Below are 20,755 nucleotides of genomic sequence, written 5' to 3' on the forward strand. Positions count from 1 at the left end.
CCTAGACAGCCAGGCGCAGCCCCAGCTCCGGGTACCTTGGCAGGGTACAAAGCACAGCCCCGAGGGGTCAGTGTAGAGGGACAGCCCCACAGGACAGGGGACAGAGAGCGTCCCACCAGCAATGGCCCCAGCCCCAGGAGGGGGCAGAGAACAGAGAACCCTGAGGCAACCATGCTCCAAACCCAGCAGCTGCAGGGCCCTGGGGCACGATGAGGGCACAGTGGCAGGTCCAGCAGCAGCGATGGCCACAGCCAGAGGTCTCCGAGCTCCTCTTTGCAGTGAGGCAGCTGCAGCTACCAGCACTGGCTCCAGCACCTTCTGAGTGAGCAAGACCACCTGGGGGTCCACTGCTGCCTGGCACAGGGAACTGTGGCACGGCAGCCCAGGGGATGGCAGCAAGGCTGAGGAAGTGAGGTGAGTGCAACCACACCCCCCAACGCAAAGTTGTTAATTTATTAGGAGGCAGTTACAAGAATCATTTCCCAACAGAGGGCAAATCTGAGCCAGGATATCTCTTAAAAAAAATAGAAATGAGGAGTAGAGGACAACACTTTACAGTCATTAAATTAAAAACCAAAGACCAAACCCAAACCCAAACTCTCTCTTTGTGCAATTCTGCAAAAACAAGAACAGAAGAGCCCCCCCGCAGCCTCACCACCAGGGAGCTGAGCAGAGGAAGGGGCTGGAGAGTGATCCTGCAGCCCCCTGCCCCTGGGCCAATGCCACCTTCTTCCCCAGCCAGGAGCCTCTGACTTGCCGACGCCACACCCCCACCCTCTCGGGCCAGTCCACCTCCCCCAGCCCAGCTAAGCCCCTCCCCAAACTGGTCCCAGCCAACCTGGCCAGGCCCTTAGGCTGCACCTGCAGAGACTCGACAGCTCATCACATGGCACAGCCTCCCTGGCCCATCTTGCTTTCCCTCCCACCCCCTACAGACCGGACCCAGTTGTGCTCCCCCAGCCAGGGCAGCAGAACTGGGGTGTAAGCAGGGCACAGGGAAGGTGCTCCCAGCTCTGGTGGCAGCACTGAGGGTCACACAGGCTCTACTGGCTTCATGCCTGTCTCCAGGTGTCTCCACATGCCCCCTCCCTGGCACTCCCCAGTCAGCACAGGTGATGCCTTTGGCACATGGGGCCAGTGTGGCCACCCCAAGAGGCTATACGGGGCTGAGCGACCTCTGGGGAGGCAGGAGCCAGCCCTGGACTCCCCCCAGGGGCTGCTGGCATTGCCACGCCCCTCCTGCACTGACAGTGGTCTATGGCATTGCCAGCCCCTGGCATTGCTGCCCCAGTACAGCCAAGCAGCACGACTGGGCAGCAGGGCAGGATCCTGCCCAGGCACAGGGGCAAGGGGGGACACAGGGCAAGGGGACATGCAGCCCAGAGTGGTGAGGAGGGGCTGGGCCAGTGGCATGCAGCCAGGGGCATTGGTGGGGGAGGCTGTGACTAATGCTGTCTCCGTGGTGGGGCAAGGAGCCAGGGGATGGCATCATCTGCTCCCCCAGACCCTGCCCGAAGGATAAGGGGGGCAGGCTTCCAACACCCCCAGGGTGCTCTCTCCCTGGGAGCACAGGCAGGACACCTGGAGAAGTGACAAGGGAGCCTCGGGAGACCTGCCCACAGCCTGGCACAGACCCGTGCCCAGGAGGTTGCCTTCTCCCAGCACCCAGCACAGCCTTGGCCAGTGGTGGGGAGCCCAGAGCCTTCCTGTGCTGGCAGGGCCCAGCTCGGCCACAGCACTACAGTTAAAAGTATGTACATATACAGAGAGAGTGCACAGGACAACAACGGGGCAGTGCCGGGGGCAGGGCGGGGCAGGAGGACATCTTCTTTACAATAAAAATGAGGGCTCCACCTCAATGCCAGTGGAGTCTGGGGTCCCCTAAAAATACCCATCTAGAGAGAGCTGGAGGGACAGAGCGGGAGAGGGGCACGGGCATGGGCAATGGCATCTTCCCAGGCTGAGCCGTGGGCAGCAGGGCCTCAGCTTCTCCTGGACTTCGAGTGCTGGATAAGCCACTGTAGGGTGATGTCTGCAGAGGTAAGGGGACACTTAGAGCCTCTCCTCTGGCTCTCACCCACCCCTGTGCCTGGGCACACAGCCTGGGCACGCTGCTGCTGTGGGTACAGGCTGCCCTGCCAGGGCCACAGCCACCGCCACTCACCGATGTTGTCCTTCTCTTTGCAGGAGATGGAGTAGCAGCAGATCTCTCGATCCTGAATGGCAGAGAGGTTCCTGCAGGAGAGCAGTGAGCAGGAGAGCAGTGAGCAGGAGAGCAGTGAGCAGGAGAGCAGAGAGCAGGAGAGCAGGAGAGCAGTGAGCAGGAGAGCAGTGAGCAGGAGAGCAGTGAGCAGGAGAGCAGAGAGCAGTGAGCAGGAGAGCAGTGAACAGGAGAGCAGTGAGCAGGAGAGCAGAGAGCAGTGAGCAGGAGAGCAGAGAGCAGGAGAGCAGAGAGCAGGAGAGCAGAGAGCAGAGAGCAGTGAGCAGGAGAGCAGTGAGCAGGAGAGCAGTGAGCAGGAGAGCAGAGAGCAGCGAGCAGGAGAGCAGTGAGCAGGAGAGCAGAGAGCAGTGAGCAGGAGAGCAGTGAACAGGAGAGCAGAGAGCAGTGAGCAGAGCTCATGCTGCAGGCTCCTAGGGAGCAGTTACAACAGGGAGCTGCCTCTGGACAGCTTTTCCGTGCGTCCCTTTGGAGCTCAGCTGTGAGATGGGGCAGGGACACTCCGCAGGCACAGAGCTCAGTGCCTACCAAGCTCCCAGGGCCGTGCAGGTGCGTAGGGTGGAGGCAGCAGTGCAGGTGCCAGGGGAGAGAGCCCATGGGCAGCACAAAGGCCTGAGCCACAGCTGTGCAGTCCCACGGTGAGCCCAGGCAGGGTGAGGGTGGGAGCAGAGCAGGGCTGGAGGTGTGGGGCTGCAGAGGAGCCCCTGGGCCAGGGCAGAGCTCTGGCAGGTGGACAGGGGGAAGCAGAGATGCTGCGAGTCGGCAGTGTCCCCAGCTCCCTGCTGCAGGGGAGGGCATCACTGGCAGCAGCTTGGAGGTGGGCAGCAGGCTATGATGGCTGCAGGCCACAGGATGGCACGGAGCAGGGTGGGCTAAGGACAGGCACAAGGATGGTGTCAGGTGCTGAGCAGGACCTGACCTCCAAACACCCAGGGCTGCCTGCTGCCAGGGGCTCCGTGCCTGCACTGGGCAGAGCTGTAAGAGGGCGACAGGAGCAGCACCCACACAGGAGCCCAGCTCCACTGAGCACTGGGCTAGGCCCCAACGCCACCGTGTGGCACGCAGGATTCAGCCCTGGCACCAGCAGCTCCCAGCTCCTCCCCGTCCCAAGCACAGTGACGTCACCACCAGCCATTGTCTCCAGCCTCCTGTCTCTGCCAGCCCCACCCAGGCACTGTGATGCCACTCTGGCTGGGGACGAAGTATAGGCAGAGCAAGACAGGGTGACCATGCTGATCGGGAGATCACTCTGTGCCGGCCCCCCCAGGGCTGCCCAGGCCACCAGCACACTTACATCTTCTCGATGAGCTCCTTCTCATCCAAAGAACCAGGCAGGTCCCGCTTGTTCCCCAGGACTAGGACCTGCAGGGGGCACAGAGGGGACACCTGATGCTCCTGCCCACCAGACCAGGCAGGGACCTGCTTCTGCTACCCAAAAGTGGACGCTGTTTGAGATGCCAGGCAGCCCTGGTCACTTCCCTTGGGTGTGCTCAAAGCAAAGCCCTCCTGTGGGCAGTCAGGAGGCACAGCAGTGCAATTAACAGCCTTAATTGTCCCCCCGCAGCTCCTGGGCACCCTCTTAGCCCCAGTGAGAAGCTGGCCCCAGAGCGCATCCTCCCTGCAGCACTGGCACCTCTCGTGCCAACTTGGATGCTCTCTCAGGAGCTTTTTGTGGCCAGAGCTGAAGTTACCACAGGAGGGAGATGGAGATGCGGAGCAGAACCTGCTTTCTGTGGGCAGCTGGCCCTGGCAGGGGCTGTATGCACCATCCCCTGAGCTCCCCTTCAGGGCTTGTCACAGCCACAAAGGCATCCTCAGGCCATGCAGTTCTCTGGGGTGCATCCCATGGCCACCTTCCCAGGGTGAGCAGGGCTGGGGAGCAGCACAGGAATGAGGCATCCCCTGGGCTACATCCAGAGCCTTGCCCTCAAAAACAGCTCTCAGAGGGATGCCAATGCAGCATGTGGTGGTGGGAGCTCAACGCAGCTGGCAGCAGACATCTGGGACCTGCCAAAGGATCCTCAATTAGCTCCTCTCAAAGGATCATTTTAATGATGGAATCATGGAATGGTTTGGGTTGGAGAAGCCCTCTGAGACCACCCAGTCCAACCCAGCACCACCATGGCCACTAAACCCTGTCCCCAGGTGCCATGGCCACAGCTTTCCTGAACACCTCCAGGCATGGGGACTCCACCACCTCCCTGGGCAGCCTCTGCCAGCCCCTGACCACTCCTCCAGCAAAGACATTGTTCCTCATCTCCAACCTAACCCTGCCCTGGCACAATTTCAGGACATTTCCTCTCCTTCTATCACCTGGTACTGGAGATAAAAGCCCAACCCCCACCTCGCTGCAGCTTCCTCTCTGAGAGCAAACTCTGGATGCTCCCTAAGCAGCCCAGCCTGGCAGGCCCAGCAAGCCCCCCCTGCACCCACCAGCCACCTCATGCAAATGTCACAGCCCAGAAGCTGCTCTCCTAGGAGATGAGGCCCTAGTGTCCCAACAGAAATCAGGTGCCAATTTATGCAAGAGGACACAGCTCAGTCATGGAGGTTTTCTGCTCTCTTCTCAAGCTCCTTTCCCTCTTAGCTGGCCCAACCCTGGGCTAGAAAGTGTCACTGTCCCAGCTCCTGCAGGAGTGCAGTGGGGCAGGGGACACTCCCCACCTCACCATGGGAAGGAGATTCCTTCCCCAAATCATACAATGGGTTAGGTTGGAAGGGTGCTCAAAGCTCAGCCAGTTCCAACCCCCTGCCATAGCCAGGGACACCTCCCACTGGAACAGGTTGCTCAAGGCCTCATGCAGCCTGGTCCTGAGCACCTCCAGGGAGGCTGTGGAGCACAGAAGCACAGAGTGGGATCTTCAGTGTTCCGCCACATTCAGTGACTCTGCTCCACAACCTCCCTGGGCAATCTGTGCCAGTCTCTCACCACCCTCCTGTAGGCCCCCTTCAGATACTGGAATGCCAATCTCCTCGGGCAGACCCAAGCCCTCTCTGCAGACCCTGGCAGCCAGCAGCAGCGGTGGGGTGGGGCCAGGCTCACCGGGATGCCCTGCAGCTGCGGCTTGTCCAGCAGGTTGTGCAGCTCATTCTTGGAGGCCTCTATCTTCTCCTGGTCTGCAGCATCCACCATGTACCTGCAAGGGAAGGGACATCCCTCAGTGGTGCCAAGGGACTGAAGCCCTGCTGCTGTGGTGAGGTCCATGCTGCCACCAAACCATGCCACACCACCCCTGCTGGGTCCTGGGCCAGTGCATGGAAGCGATGGGTAGCAGAATCCTTCCCCCAGGACCACTTTTCCCAAGGAAGGAAAAGGAATGAGGGCCCTTTGTGTCTCCCAGGGGAGTGGGGGGACCTCCCTACAGCCATCCTCGCAGGGCTGGACTCTGCTGCCAGCAGGGACACAGTGGGCAGAAGAGGCAGGCGCTGCCTGGGCAGGAGAAGCTGCAAGCCACAGGCTGCCCCTCAGAGCCCCTGCAAGGCTGAGCTGTACATGGCAGCTCCTGTGGAGACACTCAGAAGAGACGATGAGTGGAGAAGACAAGAGAAGGTGGAGAAGGGAAGAAGATGTAGTGTTGAGAGGGGGAAGGACCTGCTGGTTCTCTTTGGGCAACAGACACAGAGCAAGAGCAGCTGAAGGCAGCGGCCAGCGGTGCCTACTCTGAGCACAGGGGAGGTGCAGAGGGACTGAGGTCCACCCAAGGATGTAAGTGGAGCCAGAACTGGGGAGAGTAACTGTTCAAGCAGCTTTAGTTCTGGCAGAGGAAAAGTCAGAGACATCACCAAGCTGCAGCAGGCCTTGCGGGGGTTGGTAGGACAGGAGGTGCTGAAGCTGTGAGCACAGGGAGCTGAGTCCAGCCCTGCCGAGGGGGAGCACAAAGGCACGGCCAAGACACTGCCTGCAGCAGCGGCTAGGGCAGGGGTGCTGAAGCCAGAGCACAGGGACACGATGTGAGCAGAGTGAACTGCAGCATGAGCTGATGGCCACAGGCTCCCCTCAACCAGATGAGCACTCGGGGAAAATGACAGAACTGTGGAAGGAGGCAGGGCCAGGAGTGACAGGAGGATGGGACAGCAGAGCTCACTGTAACAAGCATGAAGGACAAGTCCCAGCAGGGTGACAGTCAGCCACTGCTGTCCCAACAAGCACAAGTGGTGCCTCACTCCTCACCTGCTGGACCTGCAGCTGTGAAGGGCAGTGCAGAACTCCAGCCCCCCAGAATGCCAGGGCATGGTCGGCTGCAGAGGGTCACCAACCTGACTCTGTGATTGGGGTTCAGTAACTGCAACTCCCAGGGGAAACATTTATCTTTGGGAGCAGGCATCCTGCTTCCCAGGAGCACCTGGGCAGGCTCACCCCTGGCACCCCGGGACCGCACTTACTGCTGACAGTCAACGGCAGGCACTGCCTGAAGGCTTCTCTCAGCACGAGGTTCATCCAGCAGCACTTAAACACCATGGCCTAGGAACATGCTGCTGGAAGCCAGCCTTGGAACCAGGCTCTTGAAAAGGGCTGAGCCACTCTGGTGCCCTCTGCTCAGCCCTGGCAGTAACAGGCAGCACAGGAGCCTGGGAGGCAAGATCCGAGGAACAAAGCTGGGCTGAGAGGTGCTGGAAGGGCAGGGCAGGGACCTGGCTGCCCAGGCCTCAGAGGCCCTGGGGGTACCAGTTCCAGGGGAAGCATCTCAACTGGCAAGATGGGTGTCCAGGGCTGGCAGGGAGGGGCTGGCAGGGGTACTCACACGATGGCACTGACGCCGCGGCAGTACCGCTCCCACATGCTGCGGAACCGCGGCTGCCCTCCGATGTCCCACAGCTGCCACAGGGAGAAGCTGGCATTACTGCACCATCCTGCCCACCACCCCTCCCCACACTGCTGCCCTGGCAGAGCTCAGGGCATGCACCAAACTCACCCCATGTCCCCCTCTGTGACTCAAACCTCATGAGGAGGCCCCTGACTCAGTAAAGAAAAGAGACCTCCCAGGCAGGGCAGCTGCAGGGAGTTGAACACCTCCTGCCATGCTGGCAGGGAGACACCCCCTGGCCCAAGCTGGGGCAGTCCTCCCCATGCCCACCACACCTCCTGGTACCACTTCAGAATACTCAGCATGCTCTCAGAAACACCTCTGCTGCAGGCAGAGATCCCCAGCCCATCCCAGTTGTTCCCAGTCCAACCTGGGGCCACTGAAAGCTGCAGGAAGAGCAGAAATTTCCTCTCTCTGCTCTCCAGGCAGAGGTCACCACTGCAAGCCACAACCTGCTCTTCCCCAGAGCCCCACCCTCAGCAAGACGACCACATCCCTGCATCCCCACCAGCAAACTAGAGGTATAAGAAGACCTCCAACCTGGCAGCCCAGGCTGGCTCTTACTGCAGCCCTTCCCCTTCCCACCACCTCCTCTGCTGGGCGCCTGCAGCAGCCTAAGGCAGATCCTCCCAACTGCAGCTGGGGTTGTCGGTATCCTTTGACCTGCAGCAGAAGGCTCAGCCCTGCTCCTGCACTCCAGCCTGCACCCCAAGAGCCCAGCCAGCAGCAGCAGCTGCTCCTTACCTTTATGGTAACATTCCCCTTGGTGATCTTCCTCATGTTGAAGCCCACTGTTGGGATCATGTCTTCATTGAACTGTCCTGACTGCAAGACACAAGGTGAAATAGAATTGGGGGACATGGAAACCTCTGCCAGCCTGCCCCAAACATGAGAAGGAGGCAGCAGGCTTCAGAACCACCCCCAGTGCTCTGCCAGCTCTGCAGCAGGCATCACAGAACCCTCTCCTCCTGGTCCACACCAAGAGCAGAATTACAGCCCAGGAGCCATAATGCCTGCAGCACAGACATGCTGCTGCTGCTGCTCCACAGGGCACAGGGTGCCCTGGTGAAGTCCCCAGCCTTGCAGTGAGCTGCCACCCCCAGCCTCACTGCAGCCTTGGTGGGGTGGTGGAGGCTCACCTAGCTCAGCCCTTTCCAGGTGGGACTCCCAAGCCCTTTGTGGGAGAAGGTCGAGATCTGACCACTGAAATGATCTCAGGTCAGCTGTGCCAGTCCAAATCTCTGCTGCAAACCCTGCTGGCACTTGTGAGGGGTCCTGCAGCCAGACCTGGCCAGGCTCCCAGCCTATGCCCAGTGCCCTCTGCTCTCCTGCACCCTGCAAGAGGGCTCGTGCTGGGTGGCATGGGGGGACACAAAGTGTTCCCTCTGCCCCTCCCCAGGAGCTCTGCACATCTCCTTCAGCCGTGCAGCTCAAAGCCCCAGGCTGGGACAGACACAAACCCCTGCAGGGCTGCAGAGCCCCAGGCCCTGCGGAGCTGCAGGGGCAGGACTCTGCTAAAGCCTCCTTCAGCTCGCTGCTGGGATCCCAACGCTGCAGCATGCTCCAGGGCTGGGCAGCACAGGGGCATGCTCCAGGTGGCCCCAGCAGTGCTGTGGCACCCTCGAGCAGGAGGCAGCAGCCTCGCTGGGACTCAGGTTTCTCTTTCTTGCTTTCTAACTGCATCCCTGCAAAGGCTCTGCCGTGGGGTGCCAGGGAAGGCGACAGGGAGGGGTTTGGTAAGCAGGGTGATGCAGTGCCAGAAGCCTGCAGGAACCACCAGCTGCAGCCAAACTCGTCCCAGCAACCCTTTATTGGCTTAAATCCTTAGGTTCTCTGGGACTTTCCTGGGGCTTCTTACAGCTACCACAAACCTCAGAAGGGGAAGGCAAACGAGGCCCCTTTCTGACAAGCAGAACTTTGTGCCTTGCTGAGCCAACAGCTCCTGCAGAGCCACCACAGCAGGGAGTCCTCACGCTCCTCCTGACCTCTTCCAAGGGTGCTGCACCAAGTGCCACTTCCCCTTCTCATTTCCCTTCTGCAGTCATCAGCAAAGCCCAGCGGCCGAGGGGGCTCCAAGCCACGGGGCACCGAGAGACCACGCCAGGGACTGGCAGGGAAGGGCACGGGGGAGGAAGCAGGGAGGAGTCCCAGCACCACTGCCCACCACAGCAGGTCAACACCCAGCCTGGCTGCAGAGCCCAGGGGCTTGGATTGCAGGGTCAGCTGGAGAGCAAGAGCTCGCAGAAGCTACCTCCACTGGATGCCAGCCCACAGCACGGCTCCTGGCTCCCCTGCCAGCAGGACACGGCCTTGCTAAAACAGGGCCTGCCTCCAGCTTGCCCAGGGCCCAGGGCAAAGCCCCCAAGCCACTCATGCTGTCCAAATCAGGCCAGGCTGGGATGGGATGGGACAGTCTAGGGTGGTTTGCACATAGTCCCTGCTGCCCTGGCACCTCTGGCAGCATTCCGACATGCCAAGCTGCTTCTGCATCAGCTGCCCTCCAAAAGCCTTACCAACTTTGCAGGAGCCAATGTGACATGCCCTCTTCCCTCTCCAACCATCCTGGACACCAGTGCCTTTGGCACACCTTCACCCAGCCCCCCACAGCTCTGCTGTCAGGGGAGCAGACAGGAGCCCCCCAGCCGGGCTAGAGGAGTGCAAAAGCCTCCCTGGACACATCTCTCCCCACTGTGCTGGTGGCACAGCAGTGCCAGTGGCACAGCAGCACTGCTGCCCCTCGGGTCAGCCCCAGCCACACTGCTCCCTTGGCAGTGGGATGGATGCTTGGGGCTGCTCCCCTGGGGGACACAAGAATCCCTGCAGCCAGGGGGGTTGTGGCTAACAGGATTTTGCAGGCTGGCTCAGGGATGGCTGTGCCAAGCTGTCCTCAGCACCCTGACTCCCTGCCCTGCCTGACAGACTGCTCACCTGCCTGCCTGCCCCACCGCTTCCCAGCTGGGTGTGCTGGAGAGGTGGGCAGCACTCAGTGCCCCCAGCTCCCTCTGAGCCCCCTCCTCTGCCACACACACATGGACATCACATCACCTGCCACTTCAGCCACTGTCTCCTGCCTGGCCAGCACCCAGGACCTCAGCTCGCTGGCACATGGCTAAGGAACAACCTTGGCTTCCACACAGCATGTGCCAGCTCCGGCAAGCAGAGTGCAGAGCCCAGGTGGCCAGGCCCTGCCCCTGGCTGTGTTCTAGCACAGGTTTGATGTGACCTGCTCTCAGTAGCCTGCTCTGGCTGGCTTGTAGCCCAGCAGCCCCAGGTGCTCACCAAGAAGCTCCCAGGGAGATGACAGCACCAAAAGCTTGGCCTCTACTTCTCCCAAGTCACATCTCCACCAGGACATGGGGTGGAGGCAGAAGCCCAACCTGCCCAGGCTGCAGCTGGACCATGCCCCAGCCCACCCAGCCTCATGCTCCTGCAGGTGTCTCCTGCTGCGTGGCACCATCGGTTCCTGCCAAACCCTGTCCAGGCTGCAAGCCAGAGAACCACAGAGGGCTGAGGCTGAGCTCCTCTCTCACCAGCTCCATGCCCAGCACGGCAGGGGAGCAGCTGGCAGCAGGGGATTTGTTTGCAGAGCCTCTGCCCTTCCACTCCCCAGGGCAGGCCAAGCATGGCCTGGGCTCATCCAGCTCCCTAGCACCTCTGGCATCACCTGTCTGAGCCACAGCAGCTCCACAGACACCTGGCACCAAACACCACATTTGGGTGGGAAAAAGCCAAATTCAATCCAAGCTTTCACAATGCTTCCTTCTGACAGAAGCTCCTTCAGCTTAGGGCTCTGAGCAGTGCAGGGCATCTCTGACAAGAGCCAGGTCCCCCTGCAGAAGGCAGTGGAGGGGACAGAGCTGCCTCTGAGCACAGCATAGCACAGTCCTGCCAGGAACCCAGAGACTGCCACCGGGAGCCGCCTGGGATGGAGCCATCTCAGAGTTGGCAGCAAGGAGGAGCCACACAGGGCACAGGATGAGACCACCTCAGCTTCTGCCCCAAACCCTCTGCTTGTTCCCAAGCCGTGCAGAGGGGTTGTGCTGAAGGGACCTGTGCTGGCCAGACCCCGCTGGATGGGCATGCCAACAGCCAGCTGGGCACCCCAGACCCCTGCACCCAAAGGAGGTGGTGTCACCACTCACACCTGCAGCAGAACCCCTGGGCTGGCTCTGCAGCAACCCTCAGCTCAGCAATCCAACATCCCACGCCTCCAGTGTGATGAAAGCCCTCAGGGCCCCCCTGGCCATGCTCCTGCTGGCACCACTGCAGCTGCAGCAGCCTCTGCTGCTTGCCCTCACCCAGTTGACCCCAGCCCACGCTCAGAGAGTGCACTGGACAAGATCATCTTGTCCAGCCTCACTGTGGGCAGCAGGGACCCCTCCAACTAGAGCAGGCTGCCCAGAGACACATCCAGGCTGCTCTGGAAGGTCTCCAGGGATGGGCCTCAACCACAGCTGTGGGCAGCCTGTGCCAGTGTCTCACCACCCTTCTTGTGAAGAACTTTTTGAGGGTACTTTTATCTCAATGGCAAATGGGACAAGCCTGCAGGTGGCAGCCAGGCCACAAGCCAGCTGCCCTTGGAGCCAAGGTGATGCCAGTGTGACCAGTGCTGCCAGTAAGCCCACAGCAGCCAGGTGAGATCCAGGGCAGATCCACCCCACTCCCTGCCATGCAGCCGAGGGCCCTGGTGCCAGAGCAGGCATCACTGAAGCTCAGCTGCCCTCCTCCAAACAGAGCTTTTCAACAAGGGAAAACTCTTGGGCTGCTTTTGCTTCCTCAGCACTGCAGCCCAGCCCAGCACAACCCAGACAGCAGAGCCAGAGAGACACCAGGGGACAGGGTGGAGGGATGGGAAGGTCCAGGACAACTGCCAGAGCAACCCTGGGGCCTGAAGGTCAACTGAGAGACCTCTGTGTGTGAGTTAAGGCTGAGGAATGCACAGCAGCCACTGGCACAAGTGAGCTGCAGTGAAAGCCTCTGCCTCCTCCAGGACTGTCAGGATGTGACTGTGTGCCTGTAGAAACCAGCTCCTGCTGCTGAAGTTGCTGCTCCTGAGGTGACAATCAGGAGAGAAAATCTGCACTGAACCCCAACTACTGTGTTCAGTGCTGGGCCTCTCACAAAGCAGTGAGGAGCTGGAGGGCATCCAGAGAAGGGCAAAAAGGCTGGGAAGGGTCTGCAGCACAAGGCCTGTAAGAAGCAGCTGCAGGAGCTGGAGGTGTTCAGCCTGGAGAAGACTGAGGGCAGACCTCTGCTCTCCACAGCCACCTGAAAGGAGGCTGGAGTGGGGAGGGGGCAGCCTCCAGCTGCACCAGGGGAGGCTCAGGATGGACATTAGGAAAGCTTCCTTCACTATCAGGGTCATGGAGCACTGGCACAGGCTGCCCAGGGCAGTGCTGCAGTGCCCATCCCTGGAGGGGTTTAGAAGACCTCTGGATGAGAAGCCTGGGGCCATGGTCTGGCAGCTGAGCACAGGCAGCTGCTGGGCTGTGGCTGGACTCAGGGATCTGATGCAGGAGATTCTATGGCAATACCTAAAACAGAGGCACCACGGAGGCTGGAGCTAAACCACTGCTGCTGTGTTCCCCACTTCTAGAGGAATGAGGACTGCTTTTGTCTGGTCCACCACAAACAAACCAAACCCAGACCCAGAACAAGAGGAATGCAGAAGCAAGCAATGTCTGCAGGAACACAGCAAAGAGCTGGGGACAAACTTCTCCTGAAGCTGTAGCTGGTGGACTTCTGCTACCAGTCCTGAGAAAACAGGAGGCTGCTCCTGGGCCATCTGCCCACAGCTCCCAGCCTGCAGAGCCATCAGTTCCCAGCGCAGGTGTCCTTGTCCTGAAGCACTGAGGACCACCCCCAGACCCATCGGGCAGAGGTGCCAGGTTTGGAGCTTGTGCCTGGCCTGCCCCTGCTCATTCCCACGAAGTTCTCAGGCTCCAGCTCCTCCCCTGAGCCTCTGGGAAGTACCTGAGGACACAGAGCCCTGCCACAGCTCCAGCAGCACCTGGCTGTGCTGCAGGGCTAAGGGCTGCTCGCTGGAGAGCCAACCAAGTGCCGACATCCAAAGAGGAGCCATGTGATGGGTGCCAGACCAGAGCCCAGCAGCTGCTGTGGGGAATGGGCAGAGGACTAAAGACCTTCCTGAGCTCACCACAGCCACCAGCCCCAGGCTCTTCAAAGATGGAGCCACCTCCAAAGCTGCCCTGCTTTGAAGGCCAGAGATCTCCAGCCCAGGCTGCCCTTCACCTTGGCAGCCTCCCTGACACCTTCTGGGGCAGCCTCCAAGCCTGCACTCTAATGCACAAAGACAACTGCAGCACTCCTCAGCAGGTGCTTGCTGTGTCCAGATCTCTGCTATGCTGAGGGGGGATCCAAGGCCTCAGTGCACTGAGATTCTGCAGGCTGTACCAGGGCTCTCACCCCTGCCATGGGACACCTGGGGCTAAGCAGAAGCTTCCACACTTGGCTGCAGCCAGGAAAGCACAGACAGGGACAGGGCAGCCCCAAGCCCCTCAGTGGGGTGCAGCTTGGTGCCAGCACCAATCAGGCAGTGAGGACACCACCATGAGCTGCAGGCAAGGGTGATCCTGCACCAGAGCCAAGTGGCCTCTCAGCCCCAGAGACCAGCTGCTGGTGCTCAGACTGCCAGACAGAGCAGCTGGAGACCCCCACTCAGGGACACTGCTAGAAATGCAGAACAGTGCTGGTGAAGCACAGAGCACAGCCAGGCAAACCTGCTGCCCTATGCCTGTGGACCCTTTGCATCTCCTTATCCCTCTGCTTCCCAGGTCTGTCCCATAAAGCTCCCAGAAGCTGTGTGCAAGGCCAGGATGCTTCTCCCCTGCTGCACTCTGGGCTCCCCACTGTGAGCTGCAGCCATGGCAGGAACGGTGCTGAGGTTCTGGTAGGGAAGCCTGAGCCTGAGCATCCTCCCAGCCCAATGCCCCTGCAGCATCCCAGAGCCCCTCACAGGTCCCACAGAGCTGTCCTGAGCTGTGGCTCTTCTGACAAAACTCTGCACACAGGTGAGCCCCTGCTGCCCTCAACACAGGCCACGGAGCTTCAGCCAGCTGGGCCACATCCTGGGCCTGAGCTTCAGCAGAAGCCAAGGGCTGGTGCCAAAGATGCCAAGCTGCTTACCCACGACCATGGGCCAGATCCTGGAGCACTTGAGGTGGCCAGCTCATGGCTCTGGGAGATGGTGCTCTGCAGGGCAGGTAGATGGCATTGGATTGTTTGCCAAGTTCTTGCCAAGCAGCAGCAAGATGGTGCCACTGCCAGCCTGGCTGAGCCTGGTCAAGCCCTTCAGCCTTCCTGTTTCTGCTCTGGACAATGTCACTTACACACTGAGACACCACTTGTGCATGCTGCGACCAGTGCCCGCAGCACTGTTTGACACCTTCAGCACTGGCACACGGTGGGATGGATTCTGCAGGTGACAGGAAGCTGAGTGGTGCAGCTGGTGTGTGAGGGGTGGCATCCAGAGGGACCTGCACATGCACCGTGAGCCCATGTGAGCCAGGGCTCAGCCAGGCCAAGCACAAGGCCAGGGTGGGGATGAAGGGCTGCGGAGCAGCCCTGTGGAGGCCTTGTGGGTGTTGTTGGGTGACGAACTGGACAGGAGTCAGCACCATACACTCACAGCAGCTCAGCCCAGCCCCAGCCATGCCCTGGCTGATCCCCAGCAGCACAGGCAGGGAGGGGATTCTGCCCCTCTACTGAGACCCCCCCTGCAGTGCTGGGTGGGGCAGCTCTGGAGTCCTTCGCACAGCACAGACAGGGACCTGCTGGAGCAGGGCCAGAGGAGACCGCAGCAGTGCTGGCAGGGCTCTGCTGGGATGCCAGGCTGAGAGTTTGGCTTGGGCAGCCTGCAGGAGAGAACAGACCTTTGGTGGCTTTTCATGCTTCAAGGGGTGACCAGAAAGCTGGGGATGGACCTTTGAGCAGGGCCTGTTGTGGCAGGACAAGGGGGGATGGTTTGGAACTAGAAGAGGGAGATTTGAACTGAAGAGAGAACATTGGTGGAAGTATGAGTGGTGAGGCACTGGCCCAGGCTGCCCAGAGAGGTGGTAGAAGCCCCATTCCTGGAACCATTCCAGGTCAGGTTGGACAGAGCTGCGAGCAACCAGATCTAGTTAAAGATGTTCCTGCTCCCTGCAGAAGATCTCGATGAGCTTTAAAGGTCCCTTTCAATTCCAACCCCTCTGCGGTTCCATGATCCTGGGATAACCCCACAGCCACTCCTCATTGGCTGTGGCCAGCACAGCTTGCAGCTGCAAGGCAAGACTGTGCTCCAGCCAGCTCCTGCTCTGCCAGGAACATGGAAAGTGCCCTCGAGAAACCCTACCACCTTCTGCCTCGTGGAGCTCGTGTGCAGCACAAGCAGCTGTTGCAAATGCCCACCCAGCACAAGCACCAACGTCCACCTCCCACTCCACCCTGCCCTGCCAGACCCCATGCAAGAGGCACACCTGGGAGAGAGAGCACAGTGAAAACGCATCAGAATAAGACCTTCTTGCTGCTCCCTCCCTGCTTCTCCACCAGCATCTCTCTCCTCTGCCTCCCCAGCAATCCTTGAAGTCCTTGCAGACTTTGCCTTCCCTTCCAGCTCAGGCACTCGAGTTCATCCTGACAAGATGGGTCACAGCGGCAGGAAGCAGTGGCTCCATGGAGATGGGTGGGAGCAGGGGCTGAGTCCTGTGGTTCTCTAAGCTGTGGTGGGGAGGTCCTGAGCTGGCACAGAGCTGCCACAGCATCCACCGCCCTGCCTGCGGCAACACACAAGGCTGATGTGGATCCCTCCTGCAGCACTCTCTGAGCCGGGCTCAGGTGTCCCAGGCCATCCCAGCAGGCAGGTCAGACACCCTGGCATCCCTTCTCTCCCTTGGAAGGCTCCAGCACTGGTGGAAGATGTGCAGTGCTGAATCAAGAGCAGCTGAACACTGCCTTGTTTGAAACACATTCTGCACTGATGGGTTTCGAGCCCAGCACCTACCGAAGGGCTCCTGACTCACGCCCTAGACTGAGGAGAGGGCAGCTAAAAGCTGCTACCCCACTGGCTTCAGGCTAAAACCAGGTCCAGGAGAGGTTTCCAGCCTTTCACTCCTCCTTGAACACAGGACTTTGAGTTTCAGCTCCTGAGAGCCAAGGAATGGAAAAATCAAGCCTTAAACAATAAAAACTGCAGCCAGGTGAGCCAGGAGGAGCCTTCCTGCCCCTGAGTCCTCTGCCTGCCTTCAGCAAAGCCTTCACCCAGCACAGTCTAAGCTGCTGTAGCAAACCCTACATACTTCCCAAAACCTGGATTCCGTTTAAAAAGAAAGACAAGGCAGGCACCAGGCTCCCCCAGGGCAGCTCCAGCCCCTAGGCTGGGGAGCAGTCTGCATCACAGAGACCTCCTGGGAGCCTGTTCCAGCAGTGCCCAAATCCCATACTTATCAGCTCAGGTTTTTCCCTGAGCCCAAATCCCAAATTCCAGCCATTTCCCCTTCTAATGCTCCCAGTACATCATCTTAAAGCCAGACAGCTCCAGCACTTGCCATGCAGCTCCTGCTGAGTTGAGACTTTCCATCTCATGCTATTTCATAGAATCAACCAAGTTGGAAGAGACCTCCAAGCTCATCCAGTCCAACCTATCACCCAGCCCTATCCAATCAACCAGACCATGGCACCAAGTGCCTCATCCAGGCTTTTCTTGAAGACCCCCAGGAACGGTGCCTCCACCACCTCCCTGGGCAGCCCATTCCAATGCCAATCACTCTCTCTGTGAAGAACTTCCTCCTAACATCCAGCCTATACCTACCCTGGCACAACTTGAGACTGTGTCCCCTTGTTCTATTGCTGGTTACCTGGGAGAAGAGGCCACCCCCCACCTGGCTACAATGCCCCTTCAGGTAGTTGTAGACAGTAATAAGATCACCCCTGAGCCTCCTCTTCTCCAGGCTAAACAGGCCCAGCTCCCTCAACCTCTCCTCATAGGATTTGTGCTCCAGGCCCCTCACCAGCTTTGTTGCCCTTCTCTGGACATGCTCCAGCACCTCAACATCCTTCTTGAATTGAGGGGCCCAGAACTGGACACAGCACTCAAGGTGTGGTCTGACCAGTGCTGAGCACAGGGGAAGAATAACCTCCCTTGTCCTACTGGCCACACTGTTCCTGATGCAGGCCAGGATGCCATTGGCTCTCTTGGCCACCTGGACACACTGCTGGCTCATCTTCAGCTTACTCTCTATCAGTACCCCCAGGTCCCTTTCCTCCTGGCTGCTCTCAGCCAATCAGTCCCCAGCCTATAGCACTGCTTGGGGTTGTTGTGGCCAAAGTGCAGAACCCTGCACTTGGCCTTGTTAAATCTCATCCCATTGGCCTCTGCCCACCCATCCAGCCTGGCCAGGTCCTCTGCAGGGCTGTCCTACCTTCCAACAGCTCCACACCTGCTCCTAGCTTGGTGTCATCTGCTGTCCTCAACCGGCCCTTACCTCCAGGCTGTTCCCTCGGAGCTCACTGCCTCTGCTTTTCGTGCACCTGCAGCAAAATCTCAACTTTCCAAGTAACTTCAGAGACAAAACTGCAGCAGAGCTCAGCACCTCGAGCCTGACTGCCTCACAGAGGTGTTAATGTGGACCTCAGCCCTCCTGATACACCAGCAGGCCATGGAGCCAGCTCCAGCCCAGGCACAGCAGCTTCCCTCGAGAGCTGCTGCCACTGCTGGGTGTCACTCTCCCTGGCTACGCAGAGCTCTGCTGTCCAGGCCTTGCAGGTGGAGGCCTGCACACAGAAAACCTGCTGGGTACAAAGTGAAGCAGGAACCCCAGCAAAGCCCACGCTGAGCCCCCTCTGCTGCAGGCACGGCTGGGAGAGGAGGAGGCACACGAGGACCATGCCCACACGGCCTGGCAGGTTTGGGCCACAGCTCCATCACCCTTTACAGCTTATGGCTACTAGCAGGCCAAAGGCAGGCCCGGAGCAGGACCAGCCCAGGTGGCAGCACATCTTGTCCCAGCATGGGACTGCAAAAAAGGGGCATTAAGCAGGCAAACAGCAGAGCCAGACACCCACCAAAAGGGCTGCTGCTCATGGTCACTGTCACACAGCCACAGAGCTCCCTGCTCTCTAGGACTGGCATGGGGCTGCTGGGAGAGCCAGCAGGAGATCTGAAGTGGCTGCCTGCAAAGCAGAGCAAGAGCACCACTGTCTCCGAGATGAGAAGCATCTTAGGGTGTCCTCCCCCTGCCACTAGGCACTTCAGGAAGGACATTTTTGTCCTTGAAGCTCCCAGACCACGAGAAGCCCTCCCGGGGAGCACTGCTGCAGCAGCAACAAAGCCCCCAAAATAGCTGCAGAATCACCTTGGGCAGTCCCAGGGGTGCTCCCTGGGCAGAGCAGCTGCTTTGGCTCTGTAGATGAGGCACCCAGGGAGACAACGTGCACAAAGTAGGGGGGCTGCAGGGGCACCAGGGCAGCTGGAGGAGCCACATCCACCCCCTCCATCAATCCCTCTGGGAGCGACAACCCCTTCAGGACCCCCTGCCAGCAGCTCCCACCTCACAACCTCACATCTAGGGAGGGCAAGAGCAGCCCAAAGAGCCAGAAGGGAGACCCCACTGAGCACCCGCAGGGGTGCAACCACACCCTGGGCTTCAAGATTCCTGTTCTCAAGTTCTTCTGCCTGCAGGTTTGGGTACCCCATGGATGAAGAAGCTCAGCTTGGAAGAGTCCAGGGCTGAAGGGTCCCCAGGGTGGGCATCACCGCCCTGCTGGGGTACAAAGCTCACGCCACTGAGGCAGCACCTGGCACCCACAGAATGCTGCTAGCTGTGGGTGCTGGCTGAGGCAGGAACGGCTGTCACAGGGCAAAGAACCGCATGTCCCGGGCACCGCCAGCCCTGCTGGTACCGAGCCTGGCAGGCTCCTCATGAGGCCGCACTTGCGGCGGCGGCGGCGCCCGGCGATGACAAAGCGCCTGAAGCCGAGGGGCCGGGGGCAGGGCAGCAGCAGCCACCCGGGGGGACCGAGCCCGGCTGAGAAGGGCAGGCGAGCGCTGGATCCTACCCGGGCCTGATCCGGCTGCGGCCCCTGAAGCACGGCGCTCGGCACCGGGGATGCGGGGAATGAAGCCCGGGATGTGCCCGGGCCCTGCCGGCGCTGCCAGGCCCGCAGCCTGCGCTCCGCTGCCCACCCGCGCCCCCCGCCCCGCCACGCATTCCTGGGCTCGGGCGCCAGCCAGGCGGAGCGATCCCGGGGCGCAACCGGGGGTGTGCCAGACGGAGGGGCAATGGGGGTGCAAGGCGCAGGGGTGCGGCCCCCGCTCCCGCGGCAGAGCCCCCCGCGGTGGCAGCTCGGGGCCGGAGGGGGCTGGGCGGGGGTGCAGCCGCGCTCACCGCGATGACGTTGACGAAGGTGGTCTTGCCCGAGTACTGCAGCCCCACCAGGGTCAGCTCCATCTCCTCCTTCCAGAACAGCGCCCGGAACCAGTCCAGCAGCTTGTTGAAGAGCGCCAGCATGGTGCCGGGCCGGGCAGCGCCGCGCCGAGCCGAGCGGGGACAGCCGGGGCGGGGCCGAGCCGGGCCGAGCTGAGCCGAGCGGGGCCGAGCAGAGGGGGGCAGCCGGGGCGGGGCCGAGCCGAACCGAGCCAAGAGGCGGCCGACTGGAGCAGGCCGAGCCGAGCCGAGCGCGTCCGGGCCGAGCCGATCTAGGCCGAGCCGAGCGCGTCCGAGCCGAGCCGAGCCGATCGAGGCCGAGCCGAGCCGAACGTGTCCGAGCCGATCCGATCGAGGCCGAGCCGAGCCGAGCGCGTCCGAGCTGAGCCGATCGAGGCCGAGCCGAGCCGAGCGCGTCCGAGCTGAGCCGATCGAGGCCGAGCCGCCGCCGCCGCCGCCCCGGTATTGTCCGCGCGCCGCCTGCCGCACCGCCGCGCGCCGCCCTGCGCCCGCCGGGTGGGGCCCGCACAGCTGCCGGCGCCGCCGCCACTGCCGCCCCCTGCCGCACAGGAGGATCTGAGGCACCAGGACCGGCACCACCGCTCCGGCCTGCCAGCCTGCACCCCCCGCACCCTGCGCCCACAGCACTCTGCGCCCCCCGCGCCCCCCGCACACTGCACCCCCCGCACCCTGCACCCACAGCACCCCCAGAACCCTGCACCCCTCTCACCCTGCACCCTCCGCACACTGCACCCCCAAAACCCTGCACCTGCAGCACCCCTGCAGCCTGTACCCACCCCATCTCTGCACCCAGCACCCCAACACTCCCAGTACTGCAAACTGCAGCTCCTATAGCTCTGCCCCTGGCGTCACTGTGTCCCCAGCACCAATATGTCCCCGATGCCACCCCAGCACCCTGCAGTCCTGGCACCCTCCTGAGTCCTGCACCTTCTGCAGCCAATGTCCCTGTCATTGCTGTGCCCTTTTGCACTCAGCGACCCCTCAAAGCCTGCCCTGTGCACCTGGCATTGGCTAGCATTTGTCTTGCACCCTGGGGCAGAGCTGGCACCTGCCCCCTCCAGCCGTACCGCACAGGGCAGACCCCCAGCCCTGTGTGTTGTGTCTCCTCCAGTGGACTCCAGCTTCCTCACGCACTCGGCAGTCCCACAGGGCTCCCTGGCACCCACAGTAGGGCTAGGCCAGCCCATGGGTCTGCTCCCCTGCCCTCCAGCCCCCCTGCAGCCCATGCCCCTGTCCCCATTACCACCTGCCTGAGACATGGGCACAGTGTGAACAACGTCCCCGGCCAG

At 61.0% G+C, this 20,755-nt stretch overlaps 1 protein-coding gene across 1 annotated transcript; it reads right to left on the reverse strand.

Moving 5' to 3' along the window:
* Positions 1–439: 439 nt before the first annotated feature.
* Positions 440–19,925, reverse strand: ARL8A (ADP ribosylation factor like GTPase 8A). The gene is made up of 7 exons (XM_064173853.1): positions 19,407–19,925; positions 7,768–7,848; positions 6,961–7,034; positions 5,262–5,355; positions 3,513–3,580; positions 2,165–2,235; positions 440–2,032 (listed from the first exon to the last, which is right to left on the reverse strand). The coding sequence occupies exons 1-7, from the start codon at positions 19,527–19,529 to the stop codon at positions 1,983–1,985; spliced, it is 561 nt and encodes a 186-aa protein (XP_064029923.1). The 5' UTR covers positions 19,530–19,925; the 3' UTR covers positions 440–1,982.
* Positions 19,926–20,755: the final 830 nt, after the last annotated feature.

Source organism: Pogoniulus pusillus, chromosome 39 (genome assembly GCF_015220805.1).
Source record: "Pogoniulus pusillus isolate bPogPus1 chromosome 39, bPogPus1.pri, whole genome shotgun sequence".
NCBI lineage: Eukaryota > Metazoa > Chordata > Aves > Piciformes > Lybiidae > Pogoniulus > Pogoniulus pusillus.